This window comes from Triturus cristatus, chromosome 4_2 (genome assembly GCF_964204655.1).
Source record: "Triturus cristatus chromosome 4_2, aTriCri1.1, whole genome shotgun sequence".
Taxonomy (NCBI): Eukaryota; Metazoa; Chordata; class Amphibia; order Caudata; family Salamandridae; genus Triturus; species Triturus cristatus.
In genome coordinates, this window is record NC_140586.1 from 720,529,572 (window position 1) to 720,555,222 (window position 25,651).

At 44.5% G+C, this 25,651-nt stretch overlaps 1 protein-coding gene across 3 annotated transcripts in view; it reads right to left on the reverse strand.

Annotated features, from left to right (window-relative positions):
- The window catches only part of LOC146834963 (protein zyg-11 homolog B), a 308,674-nt gene that overhangs the window by 42,714 nt on the left and 240,309 nt on the right, over nt 1–25,651 (reverse strand). For all 3 annotated transcript variants that reach the window (XM_085602608.1, XM_085602607.1, XM_085602610.1), the window contains one exon: nt 16,181–16,278. In XM_085602608.1, the coding sequence (XP_085458734.1) occupies nt 16,181–16,278 (98 nt within the window). The remainder of the gene's footprint in view (nt 1–16,180; nt 16,279–25,651) is intronic.

Below are 25,651 nucleotides of genomic sequence, written 5' to 3' on the forward strand. Positions count from 1 at the left end.
AATGAAGAGCAGCAACAAATTTATGAAGAGATCAGAAACAAAATTGATCACGGATTTCTACATGTAAAAAAAGAGTGCTCATGCACATCATTTCATCCAATCAGGATGTATGTAAGCGGACAAGCTGGAACTGGAAAAAGTTTCTTAATAAAAGTCATCAGAAGCTACCTACAGCAAAAAACGGATTCAACTTTGTCTTGTGTGGTTACTGCTCCAACTGGGTTAGCAGCATATAACATAAAAGGAATCACCTTACATCGTTTGCTAATGTTACCAGTGGAGCATGAGAACAAAATACAATACCACAAGCTAACTGGAGAAGCATGCTTGGAAGTTTCAAGAGTATTGAAGAAGATGCAAGTTCTCATTATTGATGAGGTGAGCATGGTATCAAACTTAATGCTTGCCTTTGTGCATTTAAGAATGCAGCAAATTCTAAGGACAGACTATGACGTGTTATTTGGTGGAAAACATGTCATAGTTTTTGGGGATCTTCTACAGCTTACTCCAGTTAAAGGACAACCAGTGTTTAATACTGTGACGCATGAAGACACAAAGAAGTCATTGGGAAGCTTTGGTATTGCAAATATTTGGTCCTTCTTTGAGTACAAGGAACTTACTACTAATATGAGGCAAGCAAACGATGAAGAATATGGAAGTATTCTGAAAGATATCAGGATTGGACTACTCACTGAAGCTGGCACAAAAGCATTACAGAGTCGGTTGCTACATAATTTATTTCCAAAGGAAGAAATAGTTGCAGAGAAGATATACAAGAACATAGCAGAAAAGAAAAGTGTCATCTGCTTAATGCCAACTCTACGTGAATGCTCAATATTCAATGAGGAGCTTTTGAAATTGGAAAAGGAAGATATCAGGAAATTGGAAGCAGTGGACAAAATTCAGGATGGAAGAATTACTATCACATTAACAGGCAAACTGAAAAATAAATTGGATTCACTAGAGAAGAACATTTCCAAAACTGCTGGATTAGAAAAAAATCTATATGTTTGCATGAACTGTAGAGTATTTTTAAGGAGAAATTTGGATGTTGAAAAAGGTTTAGTTAATGGAGCTATGGGAAGAGTTGTGGGTTTTATTAATTATCAGAAAAAAGATGGAATAGAATGTTTAAAAATAAAATTTGATCAGATAGAAGAAGTTATAGACATTTGTCGTTGTACAGTTCGTTTCATGCTTGTGAAAGACTTATATGTACAAAGGAAACAGTTTCCGTTTTCTCTAGCATATGCTGTAACTATTCACAAGTCTCAAGGATTGACTGTAGATTGTGCATTTGTAAACATTGGTTCAACTGTGTTCAAAGAAGGTATGGCTTATGTAGCTTTGTCACGAGTGAAAACATTATCTGGTTTATTCATGATAGACTTTGATGATTCAAAAGTTAGTGCTGATACAAACTGTGTAAAGGAGTATAATAGATTAAGAAGAACCTATGCTCCTCATTTAGGTCAGTATCCTGTGTTAGAGAAACGTGTAGTTTCTCGTAAAAGGAGAATTGAGAATATCTGTAATGAGGATGTAGAGAGGAGGAAAAAAAGAGGAGTGATGTAATTGCAAGCAAAAAGAAAAAGGAAAATGAAGAAGAGGTTGTAGGATGTCATTTTGAAAATAGCTCTGGTGTCAACTGCTACGCTAATGTAGTGCTGAATGTTGCATTTTATCTGGAAAGTTTGCAAGAGCAGATAATAGTAAATCAGACAAAAAGATTCTGTTCTGAGTTGAGTCTCCTTTTTCAAAAGCTGAGTAATGATAAAACTCAAATAGAAAGTGCTACTGAAATTAGAAAACTTTTAGATGTATGTTCCACTTCTCCTCAAACAGATTTTTAGTATTTAGTTATTAATTCCTCAAGGATCTTGAGATGTGGTAATTGATTTTTAGTGTTTTTAAAAAAAAAAAAAAATACGCTTACCGTACGCGTACGGTAAAAAAAAAAAAAAAAAGTTTTAAAGAAAAAATAAAAAAAAGTTGAGAGGTAAGGTTGGCTCTTAAAAGAGCCGTTGTGTTCATGCAGGGACAGAGGAAAGGAAGAATGGGAACATTAGCTGGTAGGACAAATGTGCTGGTCTATTTTGTAGTTAACCCCTTCAGTGCCCGCCCCTTTCCCCGCCCTGTGCCGGCGCTTTCATTAGCGGGCGGGGTTTATGACGAGCTGGTCTCGTCATGGGCACAGCGCAACCGCGGCCCATGACGAGACCAGCTGGTCATAGGCATTGAAGAGGTTAATGAGGGGAACACTGGTCTCCCTATGAACAATTAGACCATGGCAAAATGAACACCGCATAGTAACCCTCGCAAACCGATGGTTCGTTTCCACAGGATCAGAAAAAGGTGAATCTGCCCCCACAGATGAAGGGCTCTGCTGAGCTTCCGAAGAAGGACTCGGCTGAGCTGCTGTGGATGTGCTTGCTCGACTTACTGAAGGGTTGCCTCTAGTATGTCGTGCATGTGTCCTAGGATGTACATCCTCAAGGTGTCTCAACATAGTGTGATTCCCGAAGGAATACTTCTTGTTGGGATTACCTCTCGAAAGTACACGCTGGCACAGCTTGCATGTCACCAAGGCAGCATTGACTTTTTTCTCGCCCTCAGGAAAAGTAAAATACTCCCATATAAAAGAGCTCTTCTGTTTCCTCTTTCTCTGCCTGATGGTGGTGCTGCTAGCCTCACTCTCAGCAGAAGAGTGCTGGTCTGCCATCGTATCACAAAGACAAGTCAGCTCCTTCTCCTAAGGGATCACAAGCAGAAATGAGGGGAATGGGTGTGGTGTAGGAGAGTTCTAGAACTGAAACTACTTTGAACCAATCAAAAGTTTTGTTTCATGATCACATGACCCACCGTGCGCGTACGTTACACTTACGTTACGCTTACGGTAAAAGTACGCATGCGCGTAAAAAAGACACGCGCTCGCGCGCATGCGCATAACAGTCCCTCCCCAACACTTCCGCGTGTAGCGTACACGCTTACGCGCCCCATACGCAGTACGCACGGCTACGCAAATTGCGTAACTATACGCAAAAAGAGTAGATAAATTACAAACATTACGTAAACCGTACGCTTACCGTACGCGCACTAAAAAAAAAAAAAAAAAAAAGGAAAAAAATAATTTCTATGTTATACTAATATATCTTACCTGTGTGGTAAAAAAAAAAAAAGAGAAAAATTAATATATTGCAGAATTTTTTTTTTTTAAAACAGTGTTTTAAGAGAATATAAAGTTAAAAAAAAAAAATTGCTTTTTTTTTTTAAAAAAACACATTTAATATAAGAATTTATAATAAAAAAATCATACAAAATCAATGAAAAAATCATGGGAATCACATGTTATAGGTAAGAATTAGCATTTAAAAAAACATGCAAATTCACTGAAAAAACCATGGGTTTCACACACGTTATAGTTAGAAATTAGCATTTAAAAAACCTTGCAAATTCACTGAAAAAACCATAGGTTTCACACATGTTATAGTTAGGAATTAGCATTTAAAAAACCTTGCAAATTCACTGAAAAAACCATAGGTTTCACACACGTTATAGTTAGCGGACATTTTACTCATAAAAACCCAATGAAATTCCCCCGTTATAGTTAGTTAAGCTAACTATAACTCGCGCACCCGCAATCCACTGCTGATGACGTAACATATTACATCACTCATGACATGGTCAGTGACATCACTCATGACATCACTGATGACATCTCAAATGACATCACTGATGACATCATCCTTGTGACAGAGTGGTAGACCTCCTCTCACCCTAATATAACCTTTGATACACACATTCAAAAATAGAGACTACAATTTTCAAAACAATGGACATACCAATACCAGTTACAACAACCTATTCAGTAATTCTAAGATCCACATACACATCTACTGATTCACCAACAGTCCTATACAGTCACTCATACATGTACTCACTCATCATATGTACTCATACACCTATACATCCTGTTACACATTGCCACTCATCCATAGAGTTACTCACACACATAGTCACTCATGCTAATAAAGAATCAAACATCCATTTACTTGCATATTCAGTTATACACACACCTCAACACGTACTTCTACAGAAACTTACACATACTTACTCTTTTAAATAATCACTAATAAAAACGCATACTTATTCATACAGGAACTATTTCAATCTCTCACTCTCACATATACTCACTTATATACAACAATAGTCAAATATACTTCTTTAAAACATATTATGTAACTCATAAAGACACTATTGAGACAGTCATTCACTCACTAACACACCCATACACACACTCATCAAACCATACAGTCATGCACACATGCTGTCTTCAAAACATACAACCAGACAGACAATCATTCATGCACCTATGCACTACGTTAAACCCCCCACCGAACCATGCAGACACTCAGACTGATACTCAAAAAACAACCTAAAATCCAATATAAACACCCATATAGCTACTCACCAACCCATGCAGACACTTATACACAAAGTGAGAGACTGATACAGAAAATTACATATTTAAACATTACGCATTAAGCCATGTATTCACTAAGATACACTTAATCAGTCAGTTACACAATCAATTTTTCAAAAACAAATCATCCTTTTAGACACTTATATACCCATTTATTCTTCCATCAACCTTGAGATATACATATATAAAACATATTTAATTTTCAGAAAAAAACACATTCACTGGATGATGTCATCAGTGATGTCATTTGAGATGTCATCAGTGATGTCATGAGTGATGTCACTGACCATGTCATGAGTGATGTAATATGTTACGTCATCAGCAGTGGATTGCGGGTGCGCGAGTTATAGTTAGCTTAACTAACTATAACGGGGGAATTTCATTGGTTTTTTATGAGTAAAATGTCCGCTAACTATAACGTGTGTGAAACCTATGGTTTTTTCACTGAATTTGCAAGGTTTTTTAAATGCTAAATCCTAACTATAACGTGTGTGAAACCTATGGTTTTTTTCAGTGAATACATATATATATATATATATATATATATTCACACATGTTATAGTTAGCTGGACATTTCACTCGTAAAAAACCATTGAAATTCCCCCGTTATAGTTACTTCAGATAACTATAACTCGCGCGCCCGCAATCCACTGCTGATGACGTCATATATTACATCACTCATGACATGGTCAGTGACATCACGCATGACATCATTGATGACATCATCCTTGTGATAGAGTGGCGGTCGCGCGAGTTATAGTTATCTGAACTAACTATAACGGGGGAATTTCAATGGTTTTTTACGAGTGAAATGTCCAGCTAATTGTAAAATGTGTGAAACCTATGGTTTTTTATGTGAATTTGCAAGGTTTTTTACATGCTAATTCCCAACTATAACGTGTGTGAAACCTATGGTTTTTTAAGTGAATTTATAAGGTTTATTAAATGCTAATTTATGTATGTATTATTATATTTTTTATATATTTATTTTACAATAAACTACCTATGTATATAGTTATAGATTGACTGTATCCTGTAATATGGAATGGCTCGTTTAAAATGTTTTTTTTTTATGGGTTTTTCACCGTGCGCGCACCGTGCGTGCACCCCACGATTTTTTGAAAATAAAATAAAATGTTTTTTTCACCCTTCGGGGTCCTTCAGGGACCCCCTGACAAAGGCTAGGGGTTCAAGAACTCTCTACCCTGCCCCCTTTTCACGTTCTCCACCTTTCTTTTTCACTGTCACACACAAAATGGCGAACGACACTTCCTGATTTCGACCGATTCGAATGTTGACTGACACGTAACCACCAATCAGAATTACGCTCATGCACGTTATGGTGCGCGCTTATAGATATTTATGTACTTTTAACTGCAATTTTCTCAGGAACTACTGAACAGATTGACACCATATATGCAAAAGGCACATGCCTGACGTGAGGACTACCTCTTTGCCAAATTTCAAGTAATTCTGTTCAGCCGTTCGGGCTGTACCTTCGACTAAAGGTCCTATGGGAAAATGCAGGGGAAAAAGTGTTTTGGGACCCCCCTTTTTTCTCAGCCCCCGCTTGACGATTCACCCCGAGACTTTCAGGGTAGGAGCTGAGCGGAGCGCCCCATTAGTTTTGAAAATTTCGTGAGGATTCGTCAACCGGCGCCAAAGTTATTCAAAATAGAATTTTCAGATTTCCTATGGAAACTCGGTCCCAACTATAACTATCTACTGGCGACCGCCAGTAGATAATATACATATACATATACATATATACATATATACACACATACATACATACAATTGACTTGTAGTATATTCAACTAGAATCGGGGGGAGGGAGGGAAGAGGGACATAACCAATCTCCACTCCAGAAAGAACCAGGGTGCAAGAGCGTGGATGGAAAAAGAGCCCACCACCCAAAATGAGAATGGGTGGAGAAGCAACAGGTAAAACACCATAGGACCTCCTGACCTGGGAAGGATGTGAAGTAGACTAACACGCATGAAGACAGAAACCACTGGTAGAAAGACCAATGGGTAAGACCCCCACCTGGAAAGGTCCTCGCAGAACAGGGAGAATGGGTGGGCATTAAGGAATCTGCGGCTAGACTGTGTCTCTACCAGATACATTGTTACCGAAGGTAAGTAACTTGTTCATCTGACAGAGACATCTAGCCACAGATTCCTTAACTTAGAATAGATACCAAAGCTATACACCATTGGAGGAGGGTCTGCGATTGAACCCCACTAAGTTCCAAAGGAAACTAATCCGTCAATAAAGATTGAATAAGACAGGTGGAGACAGCAAGTGCAAGCGTTACTGATCCTAGACCCCTAAAGCTCCGAAAAGGAGCATGAACAAAAAAAAGGGAATGGCAACACAGTTCACCAGAGGACAGCACAAAACTTTCACCGTCCAAGAAGTGACGAAGAGAAATCACAGAAACCAGAACGGCCAGTGCATAGTGGAAGAAAATCCATAGGCCTCTGTAAGCAGGATTAGAAGCAGAACTGTGTGCAGGGTCCCATGGATCTGCAAAGAGTAAAAGTCCCAGAGGAAGGACAAAATAGCATGACTGAGTCAGAGAGTACAAAATAAGCATGCACAACAGTGGATGCCAAGAGTGACAAGTGTAGACACAGATATCACCCATGTAGAGATATACAAAACCATGACTACAAGGAGACACACATATGCAGACAGTGCGGACCATGGGAGACCCACAGCGTGTAGAAAAGTGGCTCTGTATATACTGTTCCCAAATAGGTACAGTGTGTACACAGTCCATAGTCCCCAGAGGTTTGGCAGAGGCTAAAGTTAGATATAACCTTACTCTCTAAAGTGGTAGCTTGGTCGAGCAGTAAGGCAGTATCAGAGGACAGTGTAAAGCATTTGTTGTACACAGTCAGCAAATGGTCTCACACACTCAAGAACTGAACTCTAGGCCAATGGTTTGTATATAAAAATATAAGGTTGTTTTATTTTAGAACCAACAATAGGTAACAAAATATACTTTCTCAGAATGAGATGCTTTAGTTAAATACTTTTCAATAGGCAATAGTCTTGAATTCAATAGTTACAGCTTGTTGCAATTGGCAGCACAATTCAAACACAATTATACGTAAATGCAATTGATTACTTTTAGGATTACTTTTCTAACTCCAGGACTGGATCCTAGATTCAGTCCTGGGACAGTTCCTCGAAACCGTTGAGTAAATAAGTTTTAGTTACTGTTGTGATTTTTAAGCAATATTTTGGAATTTTAATAGTTGACACTTAGAAACTTTTTCTAATAAAATCACCAATGTTATCCTATGGGAGGAAATTCACTTAGCAGGTAAGGATCCAGCACTAGTGTACCACCTGTAAGCAGTTGAGAGAATGCGTTTAGGTTATACAGGCGATTTTTAACGAATATTTGTAAGTGTGCAAAATCGCCAAACTTTTTCAGCAAAAACCAGGCCATGTTATCCTATGGAAGGAAATTCAAGTTGCAGGTAAAGCATGTTCTCGTTACTTTTGTAATCCAGTGCTAGGCTCCTAGGCTCAGTACTGGGACATCCATCTAAAACAGGTAAGTAATTAAGTTTTCACAGTTGGTACGATTTTTAAAGAATATTTGTAGTTTGCAAAAATCGACACTTAGAAGAAATTTCACAGAAAAACAGTCAATAGCTTCCTATGGAAGAAAATTACTTTTCAGGGTCAGTGCTGGGCACCAAAATCCAGCACTGGGATCTCTCCTAATAGCAAGTGAGTATTTTCGATTTCGTTACTCTGTTGATTTTAGGTGAATATTTTAAAGTTTAAGAAACTCCACAGTTAGAAGAATTTTCAAGTGAAACCAGTCAATGTTACCCTTTGGAAGAAAAGTGAGTTGTCGGCTTTTGGATAAGTACTCAACTGGCAGAGTTAAGGTTCTGGGCATAGAATCAGGGGTCTCCCAGGGTCAGGTAAGTACAGTTGTTACACCCTCAGTGGCACAAGGGCAGCCGGGTGCAGAGTGAGGTAGGCCCAATGTTATCCTACGGGAGGCAGGGGGCCATTGGTTGGTGGCTGCTGGCTAGCAGGCCACGCGGCTGTGGGAGCTGGGCTCCTGGTCACTTGCTCAGGGCAAATGGGGAAGTAGGTTAGAGTAGAAGTTGCACTGCCAGGGCCACTTGGGCGGCTGGGTGCTTTTGAGCCGTCGGGAGCTCAATGGATTGCAATGGAGAAGCTCAAGAACGAACAAAGGCTGCAAGCTCGGGGACGAAGATTCTTCAGGTGCGACCACCACTTTGAGAGGTAAGTTGGGTAGTTGGAGGATAGGTAGGTACCCAGGAGTTGGGCACAGGGGGCTGCAGGGCGCCGGGGTGCCTTCTGGTGTCGGGAAATCTTACCCTCTGTTGTTCGCGGTTGGGGGGGGGTGGGGGGAGGGGGGTCCCTGGTTCTGAGGCTGCAGGTGTCGTCAGGAGTGTCAAGTTGGGTCCTTGGGTGCTGGAATCGGGGTCTCAGTCGGCAGGGGGGTGGGGGGGTCTTTGTACACTCCAGCACAGGCCAGGCTTGGCGGGTGCAGAGTGTGCAGGGTTTGAGGTTCCTTGCTGATGCCAGGGGTCAATTACTTGTTTTGAGCAGTACCACTGCTCGTTGGAGTCCCAGATGCCTAAGAGTCACAAGGTAGCCAGGTCCTCCGGGATTTGTGAGGTTGCTGGCCACGGGAGATGCCGGGATTTAGCAGGAGCAGGTTCGAGGGTCGACATGCCGGTAGGGCTGGGGCCAAAGCAGTTGGTGTCTTCCTCTTGTTAGCAGCTGCACGTCAGGTCTTCTTGCTTCTTGATCTTCTTTGCTGTTTCGGAATCTGGATCTAAGGAAGGAAGGTTCAGGGTGCCCCTAAATACTAAATTTAGGGACGTTACAGGTAGGTAAAGGGCAGGGCCCACTGGGTCCCTGCCCTGGGTACACCCCCTATCCTGCCACTCTCCTGTGGGAGGGGGGCATTGGCCTAGTCCTGATTGGGCAGGGGTCCCCATCTTCAAGATGGCGAGAGCCCGGAGATGTGCTTCACCTCGCCTCCCCCACCTGAGGGGTGGGGTTGGCAGAGGCTGGCACACCCAGTGTCCTTCCTTGGGGTTTCCAGCCAGTCTTCCCGCCGGAGTGGGGGTTTAGAACCGGTAGGGGCCAGTTGCTGAGTACAGCAAGTGGCCTGGAGCAGCTCACAAAGGCGGCATGCCTTTGAAGCTTCCCCTGCCCATCCTGGGGGAGGAGACCTAGCACCTCACCCAGGATGTGCATTGTTGCAGGCCCAGGAGAGCGGATGGCTCTCTACCCAGGGGTCCAGCAACATGTCTGCTGTGTGGCAGCCTAGGCAGCCCCTCAGACAAGACGTGGATTGTAGGTTAGTTTCAGGGGGCATCTCTAAGATGCCCTCTATCGTGCATTGAATATTAAATCCTACACTGGCATCAGTGCGGGTTTAATGTGCTGAGAAGTTTGATACCAAACTTCTCAGTCTTCAGTGGAGCCATCATGGTGCTGTGGAGTTCGTGTTGACGATCTCCCAGCACCATATACTCTTAAATGGCAGCACTGCACTTACAGTGCCCAGGAATGGACCTGGGTACTGTAGGGGCACAGGGCTCATGCTCCTGTACCCACACCACTGGCATAGAGCACCCAGCTAGAGGGGTGGCTGAAGTATGCCAGGGCAGTGTGTGTTGTGGGCATGGCACAGGGATATGTGCCATGTCGACTCTCTGTTTTGTTCTACACCCAGACACTCAGCCTGCAAGGGCAGTGTGTTTGTGTCAGGGTAGAAGGCCTCTAAGGGTGGCACAATAAGTGCTGCAGCCCTTAGGGGCCTTCACGTCCAGCAAAAGCCAAAGACTCCGTAGCCAGAGGATGCCCAAGGGCCTGCAGATGCTCCACATCAACATGTTCCGAGGAACACGTAAGCAACACTGGCGGGATGAATCCCCAGGGGCCTCATCCACCATTGGCAAAGGAGGAGGAAAGGCAATCTCCGACGTTGAGACAGCGCCTCATCAACTAACGTTGAAGGAGACTCTGATGACCGGAGTCGGGCCGGCGTCGACCCAACATCCACCATGATGGTAGACTGTGGAGTGGGACGGCGTCGACTCAGGGACATGTCCCCTGCTGTGGCCACAGACATCATCGCAGGGAGCCCCACAGGGCTGTGCCCCGACGCTGTTGGTGGTCTGCGGCCCGACGTGTGAATGGGAGGCGCCACCGGACTCCCGATGTTGCAGCGACTCTGAGACTGGGGTCAGGGTACTCGATTGACACCCAGGGCGAACCCGCCGGCCAGCTCCCAACTTAAGTCCCTACCACCTCTGTGGGACCCAAAGGCATGCCATGGAGAGGGGTCGACCCAAAGATGGCCTGCAAAGCCTGGAAATAGGCTTCTATCTGGGTTCTAGTCGCCCCCATGCCAGGAAATGAGGGGGTAGGCGGGGGTCAACTTTTGTGGGCCCGTGTCCGGTAAAGACCGGGAGAAGCGGGCACCAACGTCATGACCATGTGAGGCTCCCGTGACTTCTTCTTGCGCTTAACTGAGGAAGGTGAGCGACATCATCAGGAACGACTCCGAGACCTGCCCCGGACCGGAGCTCCGGCTTGAGACGGAGACCGGTGAAGCTTGGACTCCGAATAGGACAACAATTTCATCCTACGTTCCCGCAGGGACTTTGGCTTCAGCTTCTGACAGGTGTCGCACTCCACTGAGTCGTGGTGTTCACCCAGGCACCACATACAGATCGCGTGCGGATCCGTCACCGACATCTGCCGCATACAGGTCTCACACGATTTGAAGCCCAAAGGCATCAGCACACTGTTCCGAGACGCAAAAAGGCGTAGGTAAGGCCTAAAAACTAAACAGGCAAGAGGAACCGCTTCTCCTGAATTTGCGTCGCAGGAGCGGAAAAGTAGGAAACTGACGTCAGTGCGTCGGGAGGGACTTGTATGCCTCCACTGATGTCATATCTGTGGACGACATCAGGGCGGAGCCATGTGACGCCGTCCCCGGCACGCAGAGGTACTGCTGATCAATCTCCGGATGCAGACTGGCACATGGAGGATACTCTAAGTTAAGGACTCTGCGGCTAGATGTACCTATCAGATTCATTGAATTTGGGGAACCTATAGATATATGTTCTTAGAGGTCATGACATTCATAGGATTCCAAAATTGTTCAAATCCGTGACTATTCACACAACCACAGTAGCTTCTTGATTACTTTCAGACTTTATTCTTAACCATTAAAACATTTCATTTTTCACAGTCTTCAGAAACATGATCTGTTAGATTATCCAAAACAGCCAACACATGTTCAGGGTCACCTGCTTCCTCAGGGCTCTCAAAATATATTTCTTTTTACTACTTTGTGTTATTATTTTAATGATTAGCACTAACCGATTGAGCTTTGCTTTCTGGCTTGTCAATCCTTTCACTCTCCTTTCAGTATAGTGAGTTTAAAGCTCTTTCTAGCAAGCATATGATCCATCTGACATATTCTAATTTAGGGTTGCATTTTCAGGGTCAAAGATTTCAGCAGCCTGTAACCTTTACTCATTCTGGTAGATAGGTGCATGGCTTTCTTTAATCTTTGGTGAGGTGATCAATCAAACATTTCTGGATAAAGTTGATTTGAATGAACCTGATGTAGTTCCAGGGGTTACAGTGTCAAGACCATCGACCTTAGCAGTTACTTGGAAGCAGACACATTTCAGGAGGTCAGACTGCAAAATAAAAGGTGTTGGTTTCTGTGAAGGGGTAAAGCGTTCCTTGAATTCCTCACCAAATTGCTTTGGATATCAAACTTGACCCCAACGCTATTCCCTTAGTCAGGCTAAGAAGTAACTATGGGCCTGATTAAGATCTCGGCAGACGGATTATCGAAACAGGAGTGTCAATAGGTAAAATGATGACACAACTGGTGAAGAAAGTCTTCATAGCAGCTGTTATCCAAAGCTGGCACCACAGTTAAAGTAACTACCTAAGGCGAGGTGCAGGGAAGACTGACAAACCACACCAGAATACTATCAATCAATGTAAGCACCAGGTGTCTCACAGAGAGACGTGCACTTTGAAGCCCACAATTCAAAGGGTGCATATAAATACAAACGCTCAGAACAGCCTTCAGCAGCAATGTGGAGTGGTAGGTCGAGGTATCTTGGATATACACTGTGCCCACGGAGGGAAAGCCTTTGTCAGGGAAATATGAAGGATCCTCTAAGAGCTGATAACAGCAATAATCAGGGACGGTGTCCACAATCATCCCTTGGAGAGAAACGGTCATCCTCATCACCTAGTGAACCTATGCCCGATTCCACATCGGATCGATACAGCTATACTCAAAGAGACCTCATGTCACTCAGACCCTCTAAAAATTCTAACTGTCACTATATTCATAAAGGGGAAAAGGTCTTCCTCAACTGCGACCTATGCAGTTCTCCCCCTCCTACCGATAAGCACTACTCCCTTCAAATGGCCCTCCTGAACTGTAGATCCCTCCCGAAACACTCCCTAGAGATTAATCTACTAATCCAGGACCACAAGCTAGATATCCTGTTCCTTACGGAAACGTGGCTGACACTCAATTCTGAAGCCGATATCGTAAGTGCCCTCCCCCAAGGATTCCTTATCCACTTCCAGAACAGGCCCCTTGGTAGAGGAGGCGGTCTTGCTATATTATATAGGGATACATTTTTATGCAGGGCAAAAGATAGCGGCACAGAAGACTGCGAGAGCTGTCATTTTTCTATACAAATATCACCCACAGTCTCCCTCTCTGGCCTACTCGTATACCGCCCACCGGGATGCCCTAATCGCTTTGTTAGTGCCCTGATAGAAACCGTCACTGTACTAGCAGCCTCTACCCCCAACTTCACGATTCTGGGAGATCTCAATCTCCATTTCACTGACCCCCAGGACTCGGTGGCGACTGATCTCCACCTCGACCTCACCTCCTATGACTTGAGACTTGTCAATTCTGAGGCGACACACAACAAAGGTCATCTGCTTGACCCGATTTTCACCAACATCCACGCGCTTAAGGCCACACCTCCCCACCCTCTCCCATGGACTGACCACTTTTTGGTCCCCTTCTTCTGGCAAATTAGAGCCATGCCTCCCCAACCCCCCAAGACGCGTGTTATGGACAGAGCCTGGTCCAAACTCTCTGTTGAAGACTGGACCTCCATACTAGAACAGTCCTACCCCCCCTTGCTTTTGACCCTGTGACTGCAGACTCGAACCTTGCTAACTGGCTCACCAATTCACTCGACTCTATTCTTCCCAAGAGAAGCACCCAGAAAAAGGAGAAGAGAGCTGACTCTGCCCCTTGGTTTACTCCCGAGCTGAAATTACTAAGGAAAGGATGTAAAAAACTGGAGCGCTCCTGGAGGAAAGACTGGGCGAGATCCAGGAAAGATGAATATCGCACCGCCATGAGAACATACAAGACGGCCCTGCGCAATACTAAGAGGCATTTCTTCAATGAAAGAATTAAAAACTCTTCCAACTCCTCTAGAGAAACTTTCCTCATAGTTAAGGAATTGCTCAAGGTGCCGGACCCCCCTTTGGCTCAAGACACCTCTGAGGCCAAATGCAACAAATTGGCAAACTACTTTGACGCTAAAATTCAGAGTATCTTAACTACCCTGCCCCAAGTCAATCATGGAATAGACTTAAGCTGCCATCCAGCAAAACCAGCCATTCAGCTGGATACCTTTGGTCCAGTGTCAGTGGACGAGGTACTCAAAACTTTGGCCATCATCAAAAGTGGCTCTCCTAGCGACTCGGTACCCATACGGATTCTAAAAATGATTGCACCCACCATCGCCACACCAGTCACCGACCTAATTAACGCCTCGCTTCTGCAAGGAGTAGTCCCTCCTGGCTGGAAGAGAGCCATTGTTAAAGCCCTTCTTAAAAAGCCGCTCCTAGATCCAGCGGATCTGGCCAATTATAGGCCAATCTCCCTACTCCCCGGACTTAGCAAAGTCACGGACAGGATAGTCAATAAAAAACTCTCCCATTTCCTGGAGTCTAACGGCCTTCTCCGGAAATTGCAAACTGGCTTTCGCCCGGGACAGGGCACGGACACCGCCCTTCTGGCAGTCGTTGAGGAGGCCAGATGCATTTTGGATTCAGAAGGATCAGTGGCAGTGATCCTCCTGGATCTAAGCGCGGCCTTCGATACGGTTAACCACCAGGTCCTCATTCAGCGACTGACAGACATAGGGGTAACAGGGACAGCCTTGTCCTGGATCACGTCATTTTTGAGAAACCGCACCTTTCAGGTGTGGGAAAATAACTCCCGATCAGCGGCAATCCCCCTCCAGTGTGGGGTACCACAAGGCTCCTCCTTAAGCCCCACATTATTTAATGTGTACATGGCCCCACTGGAGGAGGTAGTCGCCCCGTTTGGTGTTAAAATCGTGAGCTACGCTGACGACACCCAACTGGTCGTATCTCTATCCCAACCCGACCACGGACCGGGCTCCCTCCACACCTGCCTATCAAAAATATTTACCTGGATGTGTGAATCCTCCCTGAAACTGAACGGGTCTAAGACAGATTATGCTACTAGGGCATAAAGGATCCACCCTCCCTCCATACATCTGGCCCACCTGTTTGGGGGAGCCCCCCTCCCCAAAAAATGAGATCAAAAGTCTGGGGATCTGGATGGAACAGGACCTCTCATTTAAGACCCAAGCAAAACAAATGGCAGGAACCTGCTTCGGCCTCCTTCGATCGGCTCGGAAAGTCCTGCCTCTCCTCCCACAGCCCTCTCGGAAGCTGCTTATCCAAGGACTTATCCTGTCCAGATTGGATTACAGCAATGCCATCTTCCTTTGGGCACCGGAAACCACTTTTAACAAACTCCAACAGATCCAGAACGCTGCAGCACGGCTTCTCACGGGCACCCCAGCCAGAACATCAGCCAAACCAGCACTTAAACTTTTGCATTGGCTCCCAATACGCGTAAGGGTAAAGTTTAAATCCCTATGTTTGGCACACAAATTGTTGCAGGATAAGGCCCCCCCCCCATCCTAAAGAACATAGTCGTGCCCTACAAAGCCAACAGACCACTCCGCTCAGATCATGAACGCCTAGCCACAGTGCCCAGAGTAAAAAAACACACGTGCAGGAGGACGGCGATTCTCAGTCAACACAGCCAAGCTATGGAATTCCCTTCCCTTCAAACTCAGGATCGAACCCTGCCATCTGCGATTTCGGAAACTCCTAAAAACCTACCTCTTCCCTTGACCCCTTCCTTTTCCCTGATACCCCCTCTGGTCTCTCTGTTTCGGCTTAGCGCTGGGATGCTTTCGGGTAACTATGCGCTCTATAAATCCGCATTCATTCATTCTTCAATGTATAAGTGGAAAATGACTAAAGTTGTAAAAGTAAGATTTGGTTCAAAGCAATGAAGATTATCAAAAATGTCAGCATAAGTACATCCATTCCTAACTGAATTTTATTTGATCACTGATCAACATTCTAGGGAAGGTTCCAAAGACATACTGAGACAAGGGGGGAGTAAACGTAAACACAGACATAAAAGATGCATATAATGTAAAGTTAAGCCAATACAATTGAGGATATGCTAAAATTAGCATAATGAAAATGTTCCCCCTTCTGAAGTTAAAAATAAAGGTCTGTGTGCACAAGATGTTGTAAAAGAGAACTACTTACAATTTTTGCTGCACACGTGCTGTAAGGCCCAGACTGCCCAGAGTTGGACACCAGGAGTACTGAAGCAGCCAAGTAGTGGGAAAAATGGATTGAAGGACCTAAAATATAGGAAATATTGCATACATTTGTATTTTTGCTGACAAGACTTCAGCTATGGTATGTGTAACTGAATACAGAACTATAATCATCAGATAGCAAAGTGCAACTAATGTAACTTAACTGCAGTTTGTGACCTCTGTGCTTACCAATTACATTATGGCTGGCTGGCAGGGCTTCTTATGGTTTAGATAGTAATGATTAAATGGTACCTTTGCACAATAACTGGATAAAACTTACATTTGTAAAGGAAATTGCCCGTTAAGATATTATTTTAAAGCAGTCAAAGCCTAGAAACATCACAACTAGGTTTGCATTTTTACTTTAGTGGGCAGGTAAAAAGAAATTAATATTATAATGAATAGGCTGACCACGTTCAGAATGATTCCTAAAATCACAATACGATCTTTACTTTGTGTGGTAATAAGCATCAACACAGATCCTATATTTTATTAATGTACTGAACTGTTCTAATCTGGCTATTTCAAATGTAAATATTAAACAATTAATCAAAAAAGTGTAACATAAGGAAATCTTTTACCTTCTAAATATTATTTGAATAATAAATTTGTTTTTTCTAATGCAGCTACTTCGAGAAAGTAGTTGATCACCAAAACCCAACATTATAATGGACAGGCCAAATCCAGGAAAAGGCCCTCTTAACACAAACAAAGCTCAGTCAGTAACAAATTTCAATTATGTGTTCCAGATAACGAATAAGACAGGGAAACAACTTGCACAGAATACAAGACCCTTTCCAATCCAGAAAAGTGTAACAGTAGAAGATTTGTATTGTGTAATGTTGCCTAGTTCATCTTGCGGTGCCATACTGGCCTCAAAGTAGGCAAAAAATGACTTGCTTGAAGGCAAGGTAAAAGGAAAGCTAAAGTACAGAGGCACACAAAATTAAACTAGAAGGACTGGATATATAAATATGAATTGTACACATTATCAAAAGGCAATCTTAGACTTTATTTAGCTCTAATGAGCTCATGGGGTATAAGGTACATCATTATTCAAACCAAACTAGGATGACAAACAAACGCTGAAACTAGTCGCAGTGCTAGCAAACACAGAATAGCAATGAAATGTTCAAGTGCAACAGAACCAGGCATTGATTCCTGGTAGAAAGATGAGGAAGAGTGGACAGAAACATAGGCATCTATATTGAGTAAATCGGTAGAGATTATAGGCTATACGAGGACCTTGCAAACCTTAAACTATCTACACAAGCCTCTGGATCATATGCCGCCCTTAGATTTTGCATTATTATGCAATTTAGCCAGACCTATCCCTCAACGTTAATGTGTAATTAAGAATGCATCACATACATCAGTATTGGTTACTGTCAAATACGAACATCACAATGAAAATACGGCATAAGGAGTAGATCTCTCGCCCTTCCATGGAGCTTTATCTGCTTACAGGGGAGGTCACTACTAAGAGATCTGGACCTAAGACGATATGAGAACTAACAGCCAGAGCTGCCGACTTTGGAACTGGGAAACAAGGGTCAAATCTCAGCATCTGCTCAATATCGTTTGATTCTGGGCATATCATGTAATTTCCCCTGCCTAAAAAAAGAAAAAGAAAATCAATCTGACCTAGTTCAATGAAATCTGATGCTCATGCAAAGCATTCCTATGTCCTTGGGCCGAGTTTAAGCTACACAACTGCAGAGAAAAGGATGATGCATTGTCTGGACTGCTGCACCCATGAAACTGGAGTATTGCCTCAAGTTCATATGGTTCTATCTGTATTAATGATTTCAGTTCATGGGGTCTCACTGGGAGTATTGCTCCAAATGAGATACCCAGGGACTAGGATGCTTGGCAAATGGGCTTTCACCTGGGACAGAAGAGGAAGGTATGCATTTTCATGGTCCTTGACGATTTGCGGACATTTCACGGCAGGACAAACATGGTCTCACTCTCGAGACCTGTGTTTTCCCTGTGGTGTCCGAGTTGCCCCACCGTGCCCCTGCTCTCTCTCTTGCCCGCTGATCGGCATTTCACCATGTACATCTGCAGTTGTTTAATTAGATATTGAAGTGCAGAGAGTTAAAAGCGAGTCGGCAAGAATGATGCAGCACAAATTCCTCATATAGTCCTGGACAAGGTCAGGTCCATGCTTGTTGGTGCTGCAGTGGTAGTGATGCTCTTAGATCAGTCCACCTCATGAGGCCGTGCACCATGGCGTTTTGAGTCAGATTAATGGAGATGGGTTAGTTGCACAGTGTAGAAACTATCTCAATCATTTGCTAGCGGATCTTTTCGCTCTGTTCTTTTCAGGTACTGTATTGTATTGTAATTGCATTTATATAGCGCTTACTACCCCTGACAAGGCGTCAAAGCATCAAATAATTCAGACATTCAGTCTGGTGTACTGCAGGGCTACTCCATGTCATTTATACATTTTAACATTCATGTCCATCCTCTATCTGATGCCACTATTGTATTCAGAAAGCTGTGTCCTATCCTTTGGTAGATGGCCTCCACACATTTTCCAATCTTAGAGCAGAGGCAGGAACAGTTTTGTCCAACTCCGTGATGAGACGCATATCGTAGGCTCAGGTGCTGTGGCTAACTTTTGCTTCCATATGCTTGGGCTCCTTCATGAAAACTCTCTCATTCCACCCAAAACACCAATTCGGCATCTACTGTTGCGGATTTTGTTCTCTGCACAGTTGACACCAGCAGCCACCTGTACCAAGATCTATCTGCTTATTTATTGACAGTCCTAAACTGCAAGAATAAGTTTGTTGTCAGGATGAACAGTAACTTCTATAAACCTGATCATGTAATGGAAGCATTCAGAGCTCTACTAGCTATAGAGGAGAGGGCCCATTCCATATGCCTGCATATCCTCCCACAGGATTTTCTAATTACGTGAAAGTTTAGTCCTTTCCCAGATTCTGCAGTCATACCTCATAGCCCCCATTTTGCATGTCTACTGATTAATCCATGTATCATAAGGGCCTGTGCAGGAAGACTTTCCTTTTGACACATGACCTCCTAAGCACTGGAACTACCTGTTCCTCGACCAGGGCCTTAAAAACATTTGCTTCTTCAATTCTTTTTATGGTCAACTTTGTTTCATTGATTTTCAGGCAAATAAAAGAGCACATTACATACAGCGGGCATTCCAGTGTTTCATCAACTTGGTCTCCCCCATCCAGCCCGGCCACATTATACCCGTGAGAGCCCAACTGAGTTTCTTCAGTGCGGTTGGAAGCCTGAGCTGTCAGAGAAGGATATGGTTCTGAACCCACCAAACAGTAGAAAAGGCCTAAAAGAACAAAGACTCCCAAACACTCCCCCTCTCACAACCCCCCAACCCTGAACCGGTGTGTTGAATCTAGACCTCATTAGGTCTCTGTGTGGAAGGTCAACTTCGTACAACATATTAGTTGGTCGCTACTGCCGACTGAACTTGGGTGAGCCGAAGAAGGCGGAGGTATTTTGGACATGTTACTTCATTGAATTCCAACGCTAACAGGGACAATAGTGGACGCCAGGTGGTACTAAATGAGTCTGCTGAGTTCGTTAGAGTGGCTTGGATTCTTTCCATACCAAGGATGTACCATAATTTGTGTAACAATCCTGTGTGTGTCGGTCGGGTCTGTGTGCCCCATCGGGAGAGTATGTGTTGGACAGCTGCTCCCATCGCTAGGCCCATCTGTTTCCCTTTGGTCGACTTCAGTGGATAAGTGAGTGGGTTAGGGAGCCCCAATAGTGTATAGGCAGGGAGGCGGGGTGTTTCAGTCTCAAATTGTTTGTCGATGTCGTCTAGGATGGCAGTCCAGTATCCCGTCATTTCCTTACAGTCCCAGAGCAGGTGGGTGTATTGCATTTGCCATTTTACACGTTACACGTGCTAAACTGCATATTGACCTCGATTCCATGTGATGCTCTGGTCTTCCATTTTGTTGCATTGCATCTCCATTTTGTGCTGCTTTGACCTGTAGTTACACTTCAGCAGTAACAAACATGTTTTTCACGTAAACCAGTACGAGCTGGTGCAAGACATACCTCGTGAGGTTATTTTGTACCTTGAGCTTGTTTTTGTGCATTCTATGTTTATCTCTAGGACAGAGGGAGGATGCGCTGTGCAAGGCTCTCCAAGGTCGGAGACAGGGAAAGGAATGTCTTTTGCCTCGGCGCACCCAAGCAGAATCTGGCCAGGTCTGTATGGGTGGATCTGACGCAGAGATGCGGCCAACACCTATGATGGATAGACGGGCGAGAACGCCTGCCAGAGGGTTCTCGAACGTGTTGATTTAACTATAAAAAGCGGTGTCTGTGGGGTGGAGCTCAGGAACTTAGTCTTGGAGTGGACGCAATCGCGGGACGACATTGGTGCCTGGAGATATTACTTCCTGTGCCCCAGTCTCTACAGGGTTCCCGACTTGGTGTTTTCGGTGCTTGGCCAGGGATGTTGAAGACTCCGGTGCAGACGCATCTGGTGAGGTGCTTTGTACATTAACTTTTTATATATCTATATTCAAGATCTCATATTTGTATATATATAGTGTGGTGTATTCATGGTTTCACTTGGTGCCTAAGAACTTACTAGCTTCAGTGACTTATTGCCCTTGTCTACGATACTAATAAAGCTCATTTTACCTCCAGAGGAGTGTTGGAGTTTCTGTGTAAGTAAGTGGTGTGCGTAAGTTTAGATTACACAAGTGGACAAGGCAATACATTTTGGCGTAGTCGGGCAGGATACGTAAATAATGCAGGTAGGAACAGGTTTAAAAAGACGAAAGGTGGTTTTGGTTCCTTGGCACCAAGTGAAATTCCTTTTGCCCCCATGCAAATTCCTGGATGGGAGGCGACGCCATACTCTGCGTTGGCGCGTGAGTATTCTAAAAGCACAGGATTAAGTGAGAGCTGGTTTGACTGTTTGGGCGAAGCAATGCCAGAAGATGTTTTAAATTGTTTATAGAAGGTTCCAGTGGAAAAAGGTAAAGAATTATATGCAGTGAGCTGCAGAGGTTGGGCTCTGTTGCATGCCAACCGTCAAGTTTTTGACAAATGCTTATCTCTCCAGCGGGAACAGTTGAGCTTAGAAAAACAACTCGTTGAAGCTAAGAATAGGTCTACGATGCTCTCCTGTCAGAATAAGCTATTACAAGACAAATTAGAAACATATCAGACTATAGCAGAACGGGCTGCAGTCCGTGTCGCTGAATACAGATACAGGAAAAGGAGGGGTAGAGTGAGAAAGCGAAAGGAATATGCTACTTACCAGTATGCATCTGTTCTTGGCATGTAGAGCTGCAGAGCCACACACTAAGGATAAGATCGCCATCTGGTGTTGGGCTCGGATGATTGCAGGTTGTTGTTGTCTTCGGAAGAAGTCTTTGGTCACGAGATTGGTGACTCCTCCCCTGGACAACAGTGCGCATGGGCATCCACTCCATTCTCAGATTGTTTTTCGCCATGATGGGAAATGATGGAGTGTATAAGAAGTAAAGAGAAAGGATGTCCATGTGTAGTGTCTAATTAAGACAATGCTGGAACGGATACAGGTCTCGGGGAGGCGGGTGGGCGTGTGTGGCTCTGCAGCTCTACATGCCAAGAACAGATGCATACTGGTAAGTAGCATATTCCGTTCGAGCTGCAGATCACACACTAAGGATAGACTATATAGCAGTGTCTCCCCTAGCGGTGGTCACCTGTATCAGTTGCAGCAGTTTGGAATAGAGTTTTTAGGACAGCTTGGCCTACTGAAGCTTGTTGTTTGGATTGCACATCAACACAGTAATGCTTAGTGAAGGTGTGTGTAGTAGACCATGTGGCTGCTTTGCAAATGTCTTCTAAGAGGATGTTCCCTAAGAATGCCATAGAAGCCCCTATTTTACACGTGGAGTGCGCCCTAGGGGGAACGGTAAGAGTGCGTTTAGCTTTTTGGTAACATATTTGGATACATTTGACTATCCACCTGGCGATACCCAATTTGGAAATAGGGTTGCCTTTATGTGGTGGAGCGAAAGCAACAAACAGTTGCTTGGTTTTCCGAAAAGGTTTGGTTCTGTCGATGTAATACAGCAAGGCTCTCTTAACATCTAAGGTATGAAGTGCCCTCTCAGCTACTGAGTCTGGATTAGGGAAGAAGACTGGCAGTTCGACTGACTGGTTTAGATGGAAAGGGGAAATGACTTTAGGGAGGAATTTTGGATTCGTCCTAAGAACCACTTTGTTACGATGTAGTTGTAGGAAGGGTTCTTCGAGAGTTAAAGCTTGTATTTCACTTACTCTTCGCAGGGATGTGATTGCGATGAGGAAAGCCACTTTCCATGTTAGGAACTGCAGTTCGCATTTGTGCATTGGTTCAAATGGGGGACCCATGAGCCTTGTTAGAACAATATTAAGGTTCCACACCGGGGAAGGTGGTAACCTTGGAGGAATAATTCGTTTAAGACCCTCCATAAATGCTTTAATGGCTAGTACCTTAAAGAGGGACAGGTGTTGTCTATTGTGCAAATAGGCTGCTAATGCCGCTAGATGTAGACGTATAGAGGAATACTCTAAATTGCATCTTTGCAAGTGGAGTAAATAGCAAATGATGTTTTGGATGGAAGCATCCAGTGGTTGTATGTCATTGTTAGCGCAGTAAATGTCAAATCGTTTCCATTTTGCAGCATAGCATGCCCTAGTAGTAGGTCTTCTGGCTTCTTTAATGATATTCATACAGTCTGGAGGAAGGTTGAGGTACCCGAACTCTAAGGGCTCGATTCACAGAACAAACTTAAGACAAAATCCTAAACTTAGTACAATTTTGGTATTCACAGAATGCACTTACTACTTCTGGTATTCACAGAATGAACTTACTACTTTTGCGATTCACAGAATAAACTTACTACTTTTGCTATTCACAGAATGGATTTACGACTACTAACTTTACATCCGCACTCGGGCCGGAAATTCCGGCCCGGAGGCGGGGCTTCTGGCCTGGAGGTGGGGCTTCCGGCCCAGAGGTGGAGATTTTGGCCATGGTTAAATCTCCGCCACTGGCCGGAATCCACACCTCTGGCCCGGAAGCTCCGCCTCCGGGCCAGAAGCCCCGCCTCTGGGCCGGAAGCTCCGCCTCCGGGCCGGAAGCTCCGGCCCGAGTGCGGACGTAAAGTTAGTAGTCGTAAATCCATTCTGTGAATAGCAAAAGTAGTAAGTTTATTCTGTGAATCGCAAAAGTAGTAAGTTCATTCTGTGAATACCAGAAGTAGTAAGTGCATTCTGTGAATACCAAAATGGTACTAAGTTTAGGATTTTGTCTTAAGTTAATTCTGTGAATCGGGCCCAGCGACTTCAGGAGCCAGTTTGCCAAGTTCAGTGTTTGAGGATCTGGGTGTCTGATTTCTCCATGGTTCTGGGTTAAAAGATCCGGGGAGAGACGCAGTTTTTGATGTGGAACTAGCGATAGTTCCAAAAGTGTGGTGAACAAGGGTTGACGTGCCCAAGTGGGAGCTACTAGGATGAGTGTTAGCGACTGTTGTTTCAGTTTGCGTACCACAAATGGAATGAGTGGGAGAGGCGGAAAAGCGTACGCAAATCTGCCTGACCAGTTCATCCATATTGCATTGCCCTTTGACCGTGGGTGTGGGAACCTGGCGACGAAGGTTGGGCATTTTGCGTTTTCTTGTGTGGCGAACAGGTCTATGTCTGGTTATCCCCACTTTTGGAAGAATGGGAGTAAGACTTTGGGGTGTAGTTCCCATTCGTGTATCTGCTGTGTGTGGCGACTTAATAGGTCGGCCACCTGGTTCTGAACCCCTGGGAGGTGTTCTGCTAGCAGGTAGATCTTTTGGGGAATTGCCCATCTCCAGATTTGTTGCGCAAGTTGGGACAGTTGTAGAGAATGTGTCCCTCCTTGTTTCTGTATGTAATACATTGTGGTCATGTTGTCCGTGCGGATGAGGACACTCTTGTGTTGTAGATGCACTTGGAAGGATTTCAGTGCTAGGAACACCGCTAGAAGTTCTAGGTGATTGATGTGGAGCTGTTTTTGTTGAGTGGTCCACCTGCCCTGAGTGGTGTGTTGAAGGAGGTGGGCTCCCCACCCTGTGAGAGATGCGTCGGTGGTCAGCACAACTTGTGTTAGAGGCTCTAAGAACGGCCACCCTTTGGACAGGTTGATGGTGTTCCACCACTTCAGCGAGCGAAGTGAGCGGCTGTCCACCAACACCAGATCGGTAAGTTGTCTGTGGGCCTGGTTCCACTGTTGTGCTAGACATTCCTGTAAGGGACGCATTTGAAGGCGTGCGTGGGGTACTATGGAGATGCATGACGCCATCATGCCTAAGAGTTGCATGAACACTCTTGCGGGGAGAGAGTGTTGTGTTTGAAATTTTTTGATGAGACTCTGTATGTTGGCTATCCTGGCTGTGCTGGGATAAGCTATGGCTTTGGATGTGTTTATGGTGGCTCCCAGGTATTGATTTACATGGGAGGGTTGTAGTTGAGATTTTGGGTAGTTGATGGAAAATCCCAAGTTGTGTAGGGTTTGAATAGTGCGGTGAGTGTGGAAAACGCATTTGTCTAGAGTATTGGCTTTTATGAGCAAATCGTCCAGATAGGGGAAGACATGGATTTGTTGTCTCCTGAGATACGCTGCCACAACTGCCAAGCATTTGGTGAATTCCCTTAGTGCGGTTGTTACTCCGAATGGGAGAACTGTAAACTGATAGTGCTGACCGTCTACCACGAATCGTAGATACTTCCTGTGAGCGGGATGCATAGGGATGTGAAAATATGCGTCCTTGAGGTCTAATGTGGCAAGGAAGTCTCCTTGTTGAAGTAATGGAAGGACCTGTTGGAGAGTGATCATGTGGAAATGATCCGATTGTATGTACTGGTTTAGTAGTCTGAGGTCCAGTATGGGTCTTAAGGTTTTGTCCTTTTTGGGAATGAGGAAGTATAGGGAATATACTCCTGTGCCCTGATGTTGTAGTGGAACAGGTTCTATTGCGTGTTTTTGAAGCAAAGACTGTATTTCATGTTTGAGGAGCGTGAGGTGGTGAGACGTCATGGGACAGTGCCTGGGTGGTATGTTTGGGGGTGGGTTTATGAGTTAGAGGCAGTAGCCAGATTGGATAATTTGTCTTACCCACCTGTCTGTAGTGATGGTATTCAAGACAAGTAGGAACTGTTGAAGTCTTCCCCCGACCGGAGTGGAATGGTCTGGGGGGAGTGGTGGCAAGTCACTGTTTGGTGGCTGGAGAGGTGCGGGTGTTGTTATTGTTGCCCCTTCCTCGGCCTTTAGTATCGTTTCCCCGATAACCTCCTCTAAAATATCCTCTGTTAGGGGATGTTTGACCTGATGCTTTGAAGGTGGAAGAGTTGTCTGTTCCCACATTTTTGGAAGCTCCTCTAT